Source organism: Tupaia chinensis, unplaced genomic scaffold (assembly GCF_000334495.1).
Source record: "Tupaia chinensis unplaced genomic scaffold, TupChi_1.0 Scaffold000275_1, whole genome shotgun sequence".
Taxonomy (NCBI): Eukaryota; Metazoa; Chordata; class Mammalia; order Scandentia; family Tupaiidae; genus Tupaia; species Tupaia belangeri.
Genome location: NW_006159757.1, coordinates 907,234 through 925,313, shown reverse-complemented (window position 1 = coordinate 925,313; position 18,080 = coordinate 907,234). Strand labels below are relative to the sequence as shown.

General features: G+C 42.1%; 1 protein-coding gene across 3 annotated transcripts in view; it reads left to right on the top strand.

The window, feature by feature from the left end:
- Window positions 1–18,080, top strand: part of CAMK1D (calcium/calmodulin dependent protein kinase ID) — a 483,186-nt gene that overhangs the window by 177,661 nt on the left and 287,445 nt on the right. For all 3 annotated transcript variants that reach the window (XM_014588391.2, XM_006150006.3, XM_006150007.3), the window contains exon 2: window positions 12,144–12,275. In XM_014588391.2, coding sequence (XP_014443877.1) covers window positions 12,144–12,275 — 132 coding nt within the window. The remainder of the gene's footprint in view (window positions 1–12,143; window positions 12,276–18,080) is intronic.

Sequence of the window (18,080 nt, the reverse complement as noted above, 5' to 3'; positions counted from 1 at the left end):
CCTCCGCTGCCTCCCTAGCTACCTTTTCAGTGGCAGCATTAATAGCATTAATGAAATGCTGCCACTCCAGATATGGCTTTGAGATTAGGACTTCTTGAACCTTAATGAGTTTGATTTCCTCATTTGTAAAGTAGAGGTAAATGATAATTATGTAGATTTGTATTATTGATAGCTTCCGGTTACTGCTATAACAAATTTGCATAAACTTAATGGCTTAAAGCAAACTTAAAATCAAGATGCTGGTAGGGCTGTGTCCCTTCTGGGTGCCCTAGGGGAGAATTCATTGTTTGCCTTTCCCAAATTCTAGAGGCTGCCTGCATTCCTTAGCTCATGGCCCCTTCCAGCAGCGTCATCAGTCTGATCTCCACTTTCCTCTTCACTTCTCTGTCTCTGACTTAGACTCTCCTGCCATCCTCTTGTAAGGACCCTGTGCTCATACTGGGCCCATAATGGTATTATCCTGGATAATCCAGGATATTCTCCCCATTTAAAGATTCTTAACCTGATCATAGCTGCAAAGCCCCTTTTGCCATGTAAGATAACACAGCCTTAGGTTCTGGGTGTTAGGACGTGACTATCTTTAACGGGCTCTTATTATAACTTCCACAAGACTCTGCAGTGTTGTGAATATAAATGACATGAGATACACACACTCACACACACGCACACTTAAATATATTCTCAGCATTGTGCTTGTGCTATCACCATGGCACAAAGCAGTCCCTTAACTTCCTGCTCAGTGTAGATCGTCTCCTCTGTTCAGGCAGGACCCTGTCCCTGGAATGTGTTCTGCTGTGTCACCTTGCCTCTCTGTTATTTTTATTTGTTGAAATGGACTCATCCTTCAAGGCTCCTTTCAAATTCCTCCTTCTCCATGGATGAGTTTCCTAATGTTATTTATCTTCCCTAGTGTTTTTTCTTCATGAATGATCTCTGTGAAAGAAGAGTTTCTTTAAAAGGCTATTGAATTTCTTCCTTAGTGAAAATGTGCAGACTTACTACAAACCAAGTTTAGATGTCGATGGGACCAGCAGTTAGCGTAATGGCTATGTCACTGGACTCCCACGTAGTCGACTGTGGTTTGAGTCCCCGACCCAGCGGGTTAAAACTCACACCGGGCATGTGTGTGTGCGTGCCCAAGATCCCGAGAGGAGAATGGAAGAGAAGAGATGGCCATCCCCCTGGGGGTGATTTCTCTCTTTTTCTGTCTCTCTGTCTCTTTCTGTCTGTCTGGCGAGCGCACGTGCCCTATAGCAAAAACCTTTCCAAAAAAAGAAAGAACAAAAACAAAAACAAAAAACCTAGTTTAGATGTCGAATAACCAGTTCATAGCAGCCCTATTGATGTAGATGGCACATGCAGCACAGCAAGTGAACTTGGCTAGATATTAGGATAGTTACTGATATTTTGTCTGTGTGGTAGAGCTAGTTGGTTAGTCCAACAAAAACATCTAGTACAAAGCTTTAAATAGCCAGAGCGTGATTTTACGTAGGTTATTATTAATTATTCTCTTTCTTTGTTCAATATTTCCTCCACTACATTAACTTTTAATGTTAAAAGTATGTGTAAATACGGGAACCAGCAGTTAGCGTAATGGCTATGTCGCTGGACTCCCACGTAGTCGACCGCGGTTCGTGTCCCGGACCCGGTGGCTTAGAACTCACGCCGGGCACGTGTGCGTGCGTGCCCAAGATCCCGAGAGGAGAGTGGAGGAGAAGGGATTGCGGCGTGACCATCCCCCCTGGGGGGTGATTTCTCACTTTCTGTCTCTATGTCTCTCTCTGTCTGTCTGGCGAGCGCACGCGCCCTACAGTGAAAATCTCTCCAAAAAAAAAAAAAAAGTATGTGTAAATAGTAAAATAGATAAAAAATAAGTCTCTTTTTATTCTCAAGCCTCTTTCTAGAGGCAACAGTGGCACTTGTTTTTTGTGTGTCTTTCCTGAGATTGTATGTATGTGTGTATCTTTTTTTTTTTTTAAGGGTTGCTTTAGGGCACATGTACTCACCAGAGAGAAAGAGAGACAATGAGAGGGAAAGTGAGAAATCACTCCCCAGGGGGAATGGCCACACCACAGTCCCTTCTCCTCCATTCTCCTTTTGGGATTTTGGGCATGCACACACACATGCCAAGCATGATTTTCAAGCCACCGGGTCTAGGACTCGAACTGCGGTTGGCCATGTGGGAGCCCAGTACCTTAACAATCACTCCACCGGCTGTTCCCTGTGTGTATTTTTTTCTACAAGTGAGAGCATATTATATACATTGCTCTGTACCTTTTTTTCCCCCACTTGGCAGTATATCTTGGGTATAATTCTATATTAACACAAGTAAATATACTCAATTATTTTATACGGCTGCATAATACCCTATTGTATTTTTAGATTGTAATTTACTTAATCAGTTCTCTATTGATGAATATGTTGAATCTTTTTAATGTTTTGCTGTTTTAAACTTTGACTGATTTTTTTTTTACCAGAATACTGTTCCAGTTTTCTTTACATAGATACAATCAAATGTCCTTTTAACATAGGAATTATCCTACCAATAAGGACTCTATGATTTTTTAATTAGGGAGTTTAAAAAATGAATTACAGAATGTTGGGTTGTTGAAAAAGTCATGATGAATTTTTTTTTGCACAGAAAAAAATACGTCATAGATTTTCCCACAATCCAGTATATTCATGTGTTGGATTAGGGGAAAACTCAAAAGAATTGTCCTTCAAGTTACCTGTTGAGATATCTGCCCTGACTAAGAATTAAAATAAGCTTAAAATAAGAGGATTCCAGTGAGAGAGAATGGCCAGTATGAAGAATAATTTATAACCGTAAGTATCCTGACCCACCCCAGCTTTCGAGGGGCTAGGGTTTTGCCTGCCATTTGACAGTGATGCCCACTAGTGCCAACTAAAGGGGTTGTACCTGTGGCATCAGGAAAACATCAGCTCTTTTTTTTTTTCTTTTTCTTTTTTTGGAGAGGTTTTTGCGACAGACAGAGACATAGAGACAGAAAGTGAGAAATCACCCCCCAGGGGGAATGCCCATGCTGCAGTTCCTTCTCCTCCATTCTCCTCTTGGGATCTTGGGCACGCATGCACACGTGCCCGGCGTGAGTTTTAAGCCACCAGGTCCGGGACGTGAACCGCGGTTGACTACATGGGAGTCCAGTGACATAGCCATTACGCTAACTGCTGGTCCCAACATCGGCTCTTTATAATAGCCAGAAAGAAGGAGGACAGAAGTGTCTGATTTGCCTAGGGCATGGAACTGAAAAGGTGGAAGGCCCCTAAAGAGAGTCTATTCCATAGGGAGAAGTTTTTCTAAGCAGGAAATCCATGAAGACCACAATGACAGGTACCATGAAAGAGATCTGCAGAGTTGATGAAGAAAGATGAAGCTCTAGTTTCATCCAAGTGATTTCCTCTGTCATCCAAGTAAAATAATACCCCTGCAGCAAATACGCAGCTGGGCCACATGGACACTCTCTGCCTTTGAGTGTTACTGGTAAGCCTTTTAAGCTGTGGCTACGAGGAGATGTTGTAATCCTAGAAGAACTGAATCTTTTATCCTGCCACCACTTCAGAAACCAGGCTTCCATTAATGCACCCCGTTGATGTGATAAGAAAAAAATGATTGACTCACTTCGGTTCCATATCAACTTTTAACAAATGACGCGAGGACAGCAGAGATAAAGTATGGGAGCCTGTCAGAGAAGTGAAGGGGCAAAGTTGTGCTATTAAATGGAGTGTGTTCTTTAAAGTATGGCAGTATGCATTCATTCGGGATTTATTTGTCTACTGCTTTTGGATCAGTGAAGCTATTAACAGTAAAGATTTAGTGCCACAGAAAAGCCTTCAGAAACTGAAGATGTCACAAGCAGTGACTATGCCAGCATTTCGATGCCTTCCCCTGTGACAAGTATTGTCATAACCCAGACCTGCTCCAGTGGTTCTAGAGGCAGGGACATACTTGGAATGAGAATTGATCTGGGTAAAAGTCAGGCTAATCGTATGAATATTTAAAAACATCTCCTTCTGGTTCCTGAAACTGTTATGGAAGGTTGCTTGTCATTGTGGGATTTACCAGTTGAAGAGGAAGATGGGAATTTTTCAGTGAGAAAGAGTAAGTATTTTGAGTAGGAATCTCTCTATTCCTAAGTGTCTACTTCCTTAAGTTAAGGATATGTCCCTAATTTAAACTGGTTGATGAAGCACTGGTCCAAGTTGATAAGAGCCTGAGTTGTAGATTATTTTTTTAAGAAATAGAATTTAATACTTTTAGCTTAGGCATTAACATAAAGTAACATATGGCTTACTATGGAATTGCCAAGGGGAGGGTTTTAGAAGATACACTTTAATGAATAGATGTTCTATCTAAATTGGATACCAGTTTTTATGCACACATATTTAGTCTTTAAGTGTGTGAAAGCAAGGCTTTTTCTTTTTGCTGAATTTGCTTGGCAGGAATTTATTTTTCCAATTGAGGATGACTTTCGTTAGGTCAGTGTTCTGAATTAGCACTACGAAACATCATTAGTGGTGTGTGAATTAGTGAAGATTTTTAACTACAAATTCTACTAGGAAGAGTTAATGTCACTTAAAATTACCTAATTTCTGCCTGGACAATTGCTAAGGAGAATTGCTGGTTTCAATACAGGTATCCATTTGGATTCTCTGGGGTCACTAAGATTATTCTTAGGGTTAGCAGACAGGTTTCTCTGTGTTATGACTTGATTTTGCTCTGGAACAGTAAGTTGAAAAGTCATCTGTCTGTTTCATAGATTGTCTTAAGCTGGATATAACCAAATTCATTTTTTGCTCTTTAGTTTTTTTTCCATTTGTTTTTAAACAAGCCTTTAATACTGTCCTGGTGTGACACTGGGGAAATAGCATACTTAGTGGAAAAGAACATTTTAATTTATGATGGGAGGCCTGAGGGTAACATGTGTAGGCCCAGTTGCATGGTATAATAATGGCGATAGACTGAAAGTGATGCTGTTGATAAAGTTAATAACACAATCAACCTCATTTGTATGTAGAATGACTAAAAAGCACAGAAAGGCAATGAGCCAATGATAGCTGACTCTAAGCTAATAGGGCAGATCATTTTAGCACAATCTGATTATTTCTTAGTCTAATTTGGGATGGATATAATTTCACTGACTGACTGATTTGTCGTACTGTCTTGAGTCAAAAAGATAGCTCTAAAATCCTGATTCTTGCTGAAAGTCAGAGGAGTCTTTTTAAGGTTTCTCCAATTCAGTCTAATGTTTGTGGAGCACTAAACAGGTATAAGTCATGGCGGATTGTTTGGAGGCTAAATTTTTGTCCCATTTTGTGATTAAATTGCTTTTGAGTGAGAAAAGAGCATTTTAAATAATATGCACGTACAGCAGCCAGTCAGTGCACCATGCTTCTTAGATACCATTGGTATTTGTTCTGAAAAACTTTAGGTTAGACATTGTTTGAAATTGGGGAAGCAGAACCCACAGATTCTTCTTTCTGCTTTTTAGAGTGATAATTGGTAGCGAGTAGGTGGATTGGTGAAGCATATTTCTGAGCTCGATTTAGCTCTCAGTTCTGGTCCCAGTATAAGCAGCAAATCTGGAGTTAAGATGCTCTGAATGGCTCTATAATTTTTTTTAAACAATAGGGGGACCAACAGATGGCGTAATGATTACGTTGCTGGACTCCCACAGAGTTAACTGTGGTTTGAGTCCCAGACCTGGCGACTTAAAACTGACACCAGGCATGTGTGCACGTATACCCAAGATCCTGAGAGGATAATAGAGGAGAAGGATTACAGAGTGACCATCTCCCCTGGAGGTGATTTCTTGCTTTCTGTCTCTCTGAGTAGCACATATGCCCTATAGCAAAAATCTCTCAAAATAATTATTTTTTTAAACACTAGGAAGGCACATATCTATCTGTAGTTTACAAACCTCTAAATGTCTGTTGTTAGTCAGTGTATCCTTAGGGCACCTGAGTTTTGTGTTGCTTCTTCAGGGAACTCGTAAAGAAGAGGCATTTGCAGAGCCATGCCACACTTACTTTTGTTGCCTTCCTGTTGATCACTTGGACCAGGATCATTTCTCTCAGGGAGGCCTGGGGAAAATGTCTTTGGGTGGTCTTTATAGACTGCCATAATGACACCAGGATTCTGTTCCCTAAACTGACTAATTAAAGCAAAACAGCCTTTTTTGGAGCCAACATTGCACAATAAAAAATCATAAGTACTTGTTTAGAATCCTGTAGTCAATATAAGCAATGTGACATTTCTCTTTAGTCTCAAAAATTCAGCTCTCAGAAAGATTGTTTATTTCCTCCTGGGTATCTGGCTTGCAATCAGCATAAGCTGCCTCTAGGTGATGACTTGGTTTTCTTTGAAATGTGAAAGAAAGGAGGAAGAGTTCAACTTTTGCAATTTGTAGTTTATCTTCAGGTACAGAAAATATTTAGAGTTTTAAAAATAACTTTTTGTTTGACCTTTCCAGTAATTGTCAGAGAGATTTAATTTTGATGGAAACTTGGCATTAAAAAAAATAGAGTAAGTAATAGTTTTTTTAAAAATAATTCCAATAAATGTCACTACTTGAAAAAATGAGATTTCAGAACAATAGAATTTTTATTTCTCATGATTATGAATTTTTATAAACTCCTTTCATCTGTATAAAAATCTGCCCTTTCTTCTCTGTTATGGAATTTTATTTATTTAACCAGGATGAAGATTTATAGGGAGAATATCATATCATAAAATCACAAGTTTAATATTTTTGTCAGGATGAACAGTGACTTCAGGATTATTCAACTGAAGAATATTACTTAAGCATGTAAGCATATAAGTGCATGGCTTAAAGTATATCAGTAAGGGCTCAAGTAATTTTTATGCCTTAAGAGAAACCTTTAAAAATTTTAAAAAAGATATTTTTTTCATGAGAGAAACACCTTCAAGTGTCTTATACCACAAACCATCGCTTCACCCTCGCTACCACTAGTTTTTCTGCCATCTAGGATCACAGATATATACTTGTGTCAAATATGTATAGATAGACTGGGGAACCAAACCTTGATATTTTATATGGTTTCCAGCACTGTGCTATCACTTTGCCACCACAGCTGGACCTCAGGAGAAGCCTTTGTGGTTCCTTCTACATAGGCTTGCCTAGATATTTAGAGGAATTCATTATGGAGGAAGAAAGGACAGTACTATTTTCTTCAATGTTGAGTAGAAGTCATTTGAATATTTTGCAAATCTATAGTACAAGTATGGAAGGTCGGATGGGGCATCAGAGCAGAGCCCCAAATAATAGTGATTACCAAAACTGCCTTGGGTACTTTGGTGCCAAGTATTGTTATGGGAAAAATTGGTGTCCTAATCCCGCTTTCATATGGGCAAGCACATACAGGACTACAGTGGAAGGTGTGGGTGGGTCAATTGCAGGTATAGGCCATATGTCTCATGATGAAGGTGTCATACTGTCTAGATGAGAGGCAATTGAGAAACCCTTAAAAAAGAAGGAAATACACTATCTGGCCCCTTAAAATATAGATGGAAACTTGCCAAGCAGAAATAAAAAGGAATGACATTCAAGGAAGGGATAAGTGGGTGGAACTTGAATGAAGGCCAGTGGTGTAAAAGGACATGGGCATGTTTGGGAAACTGCCAGTTGACTGCTGTGGTTGGGTGAGGTGGTGTGTGTATCTGGGGAGTGTTTATGGTGGGAGGGTGATTGTAGTAGTAGATGAACCTACAGAGTCAGAGTCAAGCTTGGAAGAGCTTTGAATGTCAGGGCTAGCTTGCAAAGGAGTTTGATCTTTATCTGGTAGATATGAAACCTCAAAGATTTAAGTAGGGCAAGGAAATAATCATATCTTGGTTTTAGAAAAGGATGCAAAAAGGATGAAGAGAGCCCAGTGCAGGCCATGCAGAGACTACTTCAAGATGCAAGGCGTAATCCAGCCGGAGCAGGCTGCCACCGAGTTTTAAATGCACAGTGCTTCCATTTTGTAGCTGGTAGAAATCAACCTGCTTTGGCCTATTTGCATTTTTAAAACTTTCTATTTATTTATTTATTTATTTATTTATTTATTCTCACGAGAGACAGAGACAGCACCCCCAACAGGGCCTTGGTGCCACAACTCATCCCGAGCCTCTGCTAAGCATAGATCATGGGCACACGTGTGCCCAATATACTCGGGAAAGTCTTGGGCATGAATTTGGAACCCTTGCATGTGGATAAGCCTTGAAGAGAATCACATTCTACCACTGTGACTCCACTGGTTATCTCCTTCTTTGTACTTGAAAAACGTTGTCCCTCTTTTGTTCCTTGGAATTTATTTTTCTTGGGTGGCCTGAAGGCTTTATTGGCATTCAGATTATTTCTGTGCTATTATTTTTTCTGCCACTGGCCCTGCCCTCTTCTCCCCCTTCCACTCCCTCTAACTCTCCCTTCCCCCCACAAAACATATCTCTTTGATGTATAATTACATTGAAAATACCCAAGTTTTGTTTTTGATGTGTTTAATTAGCTTTCCTGGAACAGAGGAAGTGTCTTCAAGTGATTTCTGCTTATTGTAGGAACAGTAACAATTTATGCTCATCTTATATCCCCTAAGAAGACCAGAATGCTTTGTCTTTGCAAACCTTAAAGAAGGTAAATGCACATTGTTTGGCTAAATGGTAAAGCCAGTTGATTTACATACACAACAATGGCAGTTCACCCTGAGACCATCTTACCCTTCCATTGCATCACCTGCAGCACATCCAGGCAAGCTCCCTGCTAGCAGTAGGGATCAGCCGAGCATAAGGTTAGGAAAATTTTTTTCCTCCCTGCCCCTTATTACTTCTGTGGCAGAGCTCAGTGTCCTCGTCTGCCTAATAGAAGTAGGTGACAGTAACTTCTTGTATCCTTCATGGGGTTGCTCTAAGAACTTGATTAGCTGATACACAGCTAAACACTTCATAAATCTCAAGTGGTAACCCCGTCTGGTACTCTTTAATTATTCATATAATTTTCTTTTTTTGAACAGGAATGAGTGAAAAGATCTATCAAGCTGTGCCAACATGTCCAGCCTCAGGCAATGCCCTGAACCAGGCAGAGCTTTAATTTTAATTTTCTTATTATGGTAAAATATACGTAACATAAACTATCATTTTAGCTATTTTTAAGTGTACAGTTCAGTGGTGTTAAGTACATTCATATTGTTGTGCCACCATCAGCACCATCCATCTCTGAAACTTCTTCATCTTTCCAAATAGAAACGGTTTCTGTTAAACATTAACTCCCTATTATCCCTCCTCCAGCCCCTGGCAACCACCATTCTACTTTGGGTTTCTATGAATTCGACTACCCTATAGGGTCCTCATATAAATGGAATTATATAGTATTTGTTTCTGTGTGTTTGGCTTATTTTGCTTACTATAATGTCCCCAAGGTTCATCCCTATTGTAGCATGTGTCAGGATTCCATTTCTTTTTATGGCTGAATAATGTTCTATTGTACATGTATATCATATTCTGCTTGTCCATTTGTCCACCAATGGACACTTGGGTTATTTTCAAGTGTTACTATGAACAGTGCTGCTATGAACTTAGGTGTACAAATATCTGTTTGTGTCCCTGCTTTCAGTCCTTTCGATTATATACCTAGAAGTGGAATTGCAGGCTGACTTTAATCTGACAGAGGGGACTGTAATCTTGGCTGGCTTTAGGACTCTCTATCAGAAATGTTGATGGAGATCCCTTGGCCATTTGGACTCTGACCTGTACCCTTCACAGGTGCTCATTTTTACTCAGGTCTGGGGCTGCTTATTTCATGAAGCCCTTTTTATATCCATGCCCCACTGCCCTACTTTTGCAGGGCAGGTAACAACTAGTCAGTCCCTCCCACTGTCAGGACAGAGGCAGAGAAACCCTTGATCCGGGGACATCACTATCTCACCTTGTTGGCAGGCTTCTGTGGCTACCCACGTGGCTCTGAGAGACCTCTCAGTCCCCTGTCCAACCTGTCACTCCTCAAAAGGCTGCTTCATGGGGTAGCATGACTTCTTTTGAGTTTCTAGAGATGGAATGCTCTGCAGTGCAAAGAAGCCCTTTTCTCTTGTGGGTTCCTGATATCTGCAGCTGAGCAGAGCCTCTCCTCTGCATTGGCCATAGTTGGGGCTGTTCAGACAGATTCTGTAGAGGATGGAGCATAAGTAGCTGCAGAGTAGAGCCTGAGACAGTGAGGTAGGAAGTCTGCTTCTTCTTCCAGCCCAGGCCCTGGCAGGTGGTCACTGCTGCTCAAGGACTTCTCTGTGGCCCGGAAAGTGAACTTGGTAAATTCCACAGGTGCAGGAGAGAAACCACTGTGGTGTTGTCAGCCTCAGGGACTCAAGTGGCCAGTGGAGAAACTGAAAGTGAATGAATGGCAGAGCTGGCAGAAACTCACCCAAGGCTCTGGAGTCCTGGTCTTTCTCTTCTGATTTTTTCTTATTCTGCATCACAGTCCTTTTCCACCTCCTCGAGAACATACAGAGAAAGATCTATTTGGTCAGGGTCTTTTTCCATCTGAGAATTCTCTGCAAGGTAGATCTACCTCTTCCATCTCTGGATTAGGGGGAAGTGGAGAGGAATGGTTCATGGACTCAGGGGTGGTCTCTGAAGTTCTTATAAACTGGTTTTCTTGGGCAAAAGTTATTGTCAGTGACTAAATGTTATTGGCAATATGTGAGTACATGTACTACTCTGGGGACTCTGTTGTGAGTTTCTATGTATTTATATTTAATAATGGCCAATTTGGCTGGTTCTATATTGGACATGTAGTATTCTCTTGGGAGACTCCTACTTGCTAATCATTTGTGGATTTGGGCAGATCTTTGTAGTGACATTTAGTGGAATGACTATCTTCTGTACCTCAGTTTATGTGATTAGATAAAGGCCATGAAGATAGATGAACTTCTCTCATGAGAACTCATGTTCTGGTAAAAACACTGTCCCCAGAACTTGTAGCTAACTGTACTAAGTGGAAATCAGTTTCTCTCACTGGAAAGAATTTGTCTTCTTTGTCCTGTGACAGTACTCATCCCTGTCAGATGGGTAAGGAGAGGGAGGGAGAAGTACGTTCCCTTGCCTAGGTATCTCTGACAGTGACTGAAGTACGTACATCACAAGGCCCTCGAATTGGGGTGGCCTTGTGCTTCCAGTGGTTTCTGTGATACAGGAGTTTGTCTCTCCTCAAAATTGTGTAGAAACCATCTTTAGAGTCTCTGAGGGAACAAGAGCTGCCTCTAAATTCTGGGGACAGAAGGCAGTTCAGAGGGTTGAGGTAATTCATTTGCCTGTGTACATGGGCCCAAGTGTCTGGGGGGCCTGGAAACAAAGGCCCTTGCCACAGTCATTAAGGGAGTTCCACCCTAACCCTCGCGTGGCACCCAGGCCGTGCCTGCTGTCAAATAGAGGAGGTGGAGTGCTGGCTCTGGGTCTCACCGACCCCTAGGGGCTCTCTGACTACAAAAGTCCTGACTAAATTTCCAGTTTGTTTCAACTCATTTCTTGCAGAGGTAAGTTTATATTTTCAGGCAGGAAATCCTTCCTCACTGTGTGGTCCTTGTTTGATTGGTTTCAAAGGGTAACAGGCTGCTTGTTGAAAACTGCATAATCCCAAGTAATGAGGCCTGAGTCAGCCCCTGGGTTGTACAGGCCCACACTGGAGAGATATCCTTGGCTTTCTGTGAGGAGCAAGCCAGTGTTTATGGCCTGCTCTGAAATTGTCTTTGGATGCCAGGGCCTATGAGGACTGTCTGGATTTTAGTGTGGCTTTCTATTCTGCATGGATTGAGAGGGTGAAAAATGCATGTGGGTCTGGCCTTTCTTTGAAGGAGGGACCTCTTCTGCAAGTGCTCCTACGGGCAGCAAAATCATGCCCCCACATTGTGCAACAGGTGCCAGCTGGCACCGGGAAGAGGCCAAGTCCATGTGGACATCCACTTATCCCCTGGAATGGGTCACGTGCCTGTGTGTCTGCATAAGGATGTGTGGCAGTTGTAGTGATGCCTGCTCGTGGCTGTCATTACTATTACTTACACGTTGGTCGCAGGTTTACAGAGCCATTGTGAAACCTAAACTTCTAACTCTCAGTCTTCTTTCTCTCCCTCTTTTTTCACAGTGGGGCCTTTTCTGAAGTGGTTTTAGCTGAAGAGAAGGCAACTGGAAAACTCTTTGCGGTGAAGTGCATCCCTAAGAAGGCGCTGAAGGGCAAAGAAAGCAGTATAGAGAATGAGATCGCAGTGCTGAGAAAGTAAGTGCTGGCAGGATGGCCCTCCTTCTTATCCTCCTTCCTTCCTACCCAGTCTGCATGGGAAGCTGGCTTTCCAGAGGTCAAAAGTGGCCACCAGATGCTGTCCTGCTGGAAGGGGGCAGGCTCTACAAATGACCAGTGACATTCATATAGTGCTTCCAAAGCACTATCACATAGATCTGTTATCTCTTAGAACACTGGCTGCATTGCAGAGGTAGTCATTATGTCTAAAAAACAGCTGTCAGGCACACTTGGTTTTGGACTGAGACCCTGCCACTCACTATAACCAAGTGACCCTGGACCAGTTACCGAGCCCTGAGTCTCCTCTGTGAAGTGGAGTTAATAATACTGCCCATGCAGGGTGTTGTAAGGATTAAATGTGACGGTGCTTACCGAACACTGGGGAAGGCTCAGCATAGCACCTGCTCCCTAGTAAGTGCTCAATAAAGGTCGGCCGCCGCCACCACTGCTCTGGGTATTGTTGCTTTGTTTTATAATGAGACAAAGCTCCCTAAATACACTCATGTGTCCTCAGCCTTGGAGCTCACGTGTGGCAAAACCCCTCCAGTGTCATTTCTACACTTTCTCCCATTTTCTTCCACATGGCCCCTGGCACCTCATAGGTTCATAGTTTGCTGTTTAGGTATTTTGCCTCTTCACTGGGTTTCCATTTTGCTCCCCATGTGTAATGGGACCACATCAAAATCTCATCCCCTCTGTAAGAGCACACACAGAACCCTTCTGAGGTGGCTGGACCCCCCATAGAGGTGATCTTTCCTAGGGTGTAATCTGGCCCACACTATTGCAATTAAGCCATTTCACCATATGTCACAAGGCTGGGGGGAACAAACCCTTGTAGGGTACCTGCTTCTGCATGTTTGAAATGTATCTGAGCAGTACACAATGGAAAATTTTAAGAATTGCTATTAATAAAAGATGTTCAAAATAGCCTTGAAATTTTTGGGGTTTGGAATCAGCACATAGCAAGAATCTCCGTACAGATAAGCAAAGCAAAATGGGAACAAGCCTTTTAGGGTCTCAAAACAAAATGTAACACCCCCTGCATTCTTCCTGAAAAAGCCATTTCTCCCATTTTCTCTTACTGGGAGAAGCAGTGCTGCACTGAACAGTGCTTTGCTGTCATCTGTACAAACCCAGGACCACAGAGTTGGTCGGGAAGGTCCCTTCTCATCTGACCTTTGTGTGCTCAAAGGAGAACCCCCAGCATGTGTGATACGTGTTCAAGAACAGAGGGCTCTTGATTGCACTTCAGTGTAAGGGTTTTCACTTACTTGTTTGGTTGTGTGGTTGGATTCTAGGTTCTCTGGATTGTCTATGAGGGCCCAAAGAGTTTCAGATTGTGCTGAGGAAGACTGTACAATAGAAAATGATTCTATGGAAGAGAATTATTTGTATTAGCAAATTATATGTATTAGCAACAAGCGGGAAAACACCATGTTAATGAATCATTTATTTAAATTGCCCATTTTCTAATATGAAATCAGTACTTGGAGAAGTTACCTGCTGATGATATTAAGTAGCAGACACATGACAGACACATGACATTTTAGATGGCATTCTTGGTGGGCCCAGAGCCTTTCAAAGGTTCTTCCTTGGAGCCAGGGTTTTTCTGCTGCTGAATTGAAGGTGGTATTTACATGCTACCCAAAAGTTGAAGAAAGTGGTTTCTACTTAGTGTTGTTTTCCATTCACAGGGGCTAAGGCATGCTTGGTCATGCTAGCCCTGATTTATACCAGCGACCTTTTGTTTTAATTAATATCTCCACCTTGTGCCTCACTCAAATAATCACTTCCAGGGAGAACACATTTAAAGTCAGGGAGGGCCAGGGATTTGGAATAACTTGTTTTGATAGTTTCTCACTTTGAGCTACTGGAGTGCCTTGAAGCATGAATGTTTCTTTCAGGAGTAAAGAACAAAGAAATTATTTCTCAGGGGACAAGAAGGCAATTTATCTCCCTACTGATTTATTTTTTGGTCTTCAGCAAATGATTTATAAGTAAAGTAAGAGACAGTTTCACATCATAAGCAACTGAAAGCAAAGTTTATGAGCTGGAAAGAACATAGTTGGGAATCATTGTTAGAATGCTGTCATAGAGATATTCATTCATTTAACAAATATTTACCAGATTCTTGCTGTGCAACAGGCAGCAGTGCTAGGTACTGCGTTTAAAGATTAAGATGCAATTCTTGCCCTCCAGGAGCTCACAGTTTTGTTACCAAGTAAATGTAGTAAAGTTGTAGGTGCTGTGGTTGAAGCAAGAGAAGGAGCTCAAGGGTGGGGGAAGCCCAGTTTTTCCTTTGAGGTGAGGTGTGAGGAGAGGTTTCATGAAAAATGTAGGTCCAGATAATGAGTATGTGTTGTCATAGCAGAAAGGCAGAGGGACATATTAACCAGAAGGAGCAGCCCAAACAGAAGTGCAGAGACAGGAGAAAGGCTGGGATCGTTAAGAAGCTCATGTGACTGGGGCAGAGGGTTCAAGGAAAGGCACGGGAGACCTAAGCTTGGGCAGGTGGAATTGTAGAGGGCCTTGTATACTCCACTTTGAACTTTATCCTGTAGATGCGATCAAGAGTGTTTCATGAAGTTTATTGTGGCAGAACTTAGAAGGATATTTTGGAAGTGACAGAACTCTATGCATATAGGAAGAATATTTAGGAGGCCCTCGGAATAGCCTGGTGGAGAAATGAAGAAGCAACAAATGAAAACAGGAAATTGCAAGTTGAAATAGAAGGGACTGCTTTGAGGATGTGAACATAGTAGAATCTCTATGACTTAGGATTTGGAAGGAGCAGGGAATGAGTAGAGAGATAAGATGTCAAGCTAACTAATGGGCTTTGGATGAGTGGATGATGACCTCATCAGCCAAGATCACAAATACAAGAGCAGGAGGGCAGATGATGACTTCTGCTGTGGACATGCTGACTTTCAGGATCCTCGAGAGGTACCCGTGGACATGACCAGTTGACTTTCCAGCTCTGGAACTCAGCTGTGATCTGGGCTGACTGGATGTTAAAGTTTTCTGAAATAGCATATTAAAAAAACAAAACAAAACAACTTTTTATACTTTATTTACATAATCAAATAATTGTAGATGGGATCCCGAACAGACCTGCTGTATTGTATATTCGGCCATATGCCCTGATCATTTGTATATTTCCATGCTATCGATATTTTCGATCCAAACAGGCCCATTTGAGAAAGTGCATGTCCTCCTATGTGCTATGTTTATTATAAGGCTAGGAATTATTTATTTCATTGGATTAAAGTAATGTAGCTAAGGTATCCTTAAGGATGTCTTTGTACTTACCCTGGAAACAGTTCCAAAATGAATTTTCTACTTGATAAGTAGATATTAAACCAAGCTCAGAGAGGGAAGAAACAAAAACAAAAACAACTCCGATAAGCATCACTGAACTGGTGTTCCATGGGCTGGATCTATATGATTTAGCACGAGCTTTTCCAGGAGGGATTGTTAGCCATGGTCCCACAGATGGAATATTTTATGCATTATGGAATATAACCTCATCAGTTTGCTACACCTTGGCTTGGACTGTAGGGTGTATAGTTTCTGTGGTATTATTTACTTAGAGGGCAGGCACTGCTCAAATCTAATTTCGAGGCAACACATAAAGCACTTATGCAGGGTTGGGAAGGCAAATATATAAACAGTCTGCATTTAAATGAAAGATGAAGGGAGAAGGAGATGCTTAAGGCTGGGAAAGGGGAGATGAAAGAAGCAAAATAGATGTATCTAGAGCAGCTGTTCTGCTCCTGATTTGGGAAACTGAGGCTCAGATTGGTTAAAGAGGTACTGTATGAAAGAAGCATGGCGCTAGGATTCAACCTGCTGCTCTGATGGTTACTTCATAAGCCGCAGAGACTTTTTTCCCTTCGGGTAGGGGGCTCTGCAGGGACTGCTTTGAAATTGTGTGTTCTTATTATCTGGGTATTCTGGGGAGTTTCAACTGATGGTCTTTGCCTTCTCTAGGGTCTTTGCCTTAGCTAGGGTTTTTCAACCCTAGCTGCACATTAAAAATCACCTGGGGAACTCAGACAATCATACTGATGCCCATTCAATCGAATTGGAAGCGGAGTTTATGGCGGACATTGGAAAATTCAGAAGCACCTCTCTGACACCCACACCTAGTGATTCTAACATGCAGCCAATCCAACACAGGGAACAACCGCTTTTGGCCCTCCCCTCCTGGTCTCACTTTTTATGGTGTGAAGCTATTCCTTGTTACCCCCAGGAGTATGGGCATATGCATACAGATATGTACACTCAGAGAAACACACACCAGATGTTACCTTTAGGTGAGAGGTGTCCTTGAGAGGTGCAGGTTCAAATGTGATCCCTTTGGAAGAGCAGATTTCATTATGAGAGGAGACTTGAGTTCATTAGCTTGTTTTGGTGGGCAGGCACCAGCCTCTCACTGGGTTCAAGAGTAAGAACCTCGCTCTCTGAGAATAGTTGAAATAGGGGCTGTAATGGTGGTTCCTGGCCTAAGAAGGCTGGCAAAGGGATTGGCTGAATGAGTATGAGGTGGCCAAGCACATTAAGAGAAGGGGGATATGCTGTTAAAGGTGGCAGATGCCAGGGCTCGGGATGTGGACTGGAGCCCCTAGACCCCTATGGCCAAGGTCAGGAGGGATGGCAGGAAGTCTGCTGGGACTGGCCTTCTGGAAGGAGAATCAGCAGCTCAGTCACAAGAGGACAGACCTCTAGGGACCTACCAGAGCTTAATTCTCGTGTGATCTTAGACTGGGTATCTTCTCAGTGCAGAGGAAGTAGGGAGAAGACAGCTTTTGCACCAAGGAAAAACACAGCTGCTTCAGGATTAAGTAGCTTCAGAGAAAGACTTTGATGTCCATGAACTCATTGAAATCTGGCTTGCTCTTGCTATCTGGCTTTGTTCTGACAGGAGGCTGGCCCCATACACTTGTTTAAATCACTGCCAAGTGACAGTTCATTGTGTGTGTTAGAGAAACATGTGTTCCAATAGAAATTCATTGATTGGGGTGAACAAAACCACTTTTCCAGTGACTGAAAATGACTAAGCTAGAAAAGCCAATACTTGTATTTCTCAAGCACCAATATAGTCTTTTTATTTTAAAGAGAGACTTTTGCTATAGGGCAAGTGTGCTCTCCAGAGAGACAGAGAGAGATAGAGAGACAGAAAGCGAGAAATCAACCCCTGGGGGGACAACCATGTTGCACTTCCCCCTCCTCCATTCTCCTCCTATGATTTGGGGCACTCACGCATGCACATGCGCCTGGTGTGGGTTTTAAGCCATCAGGTACAGAACTTGAACAGCAGTTGGCTACGTGGGAGTCCAGCGATACAACCATTACACCATCTACTGGCACCCTCAATACAGCCTTTTAAGGATCTATCTGATCTTTTCAGAAAAGAATGCTCTAAAATAGAGAGACCTCTTTTCTGGAAAAGTAGTATTGGAATGGAGGACACAGGCAGATGATATGAAAAGAAGTGGCTGAAAGTCATGTGAGAACAGAGGCAGGGCTATCTCTATGATCCTAGAACTCTCGGTTACCTGGGAGAACCCTTACTGAAAGTTCACTTGACTTTGGAAAAAATATGTAATTAACATAAAGCAGCATGTGGGGGATGTGGTAAGTTACTGACATTTGGTGGTGGTTGCGTTGTGTAGTTAAAGTAAAAATCCCACCACGCTTCGAGCATGTGAGCCTACCTACTGAATGACTGTAGGCCAGCTGGTATATACACACAGTCACTCCTGAACCTTGATTTTTTTTTTT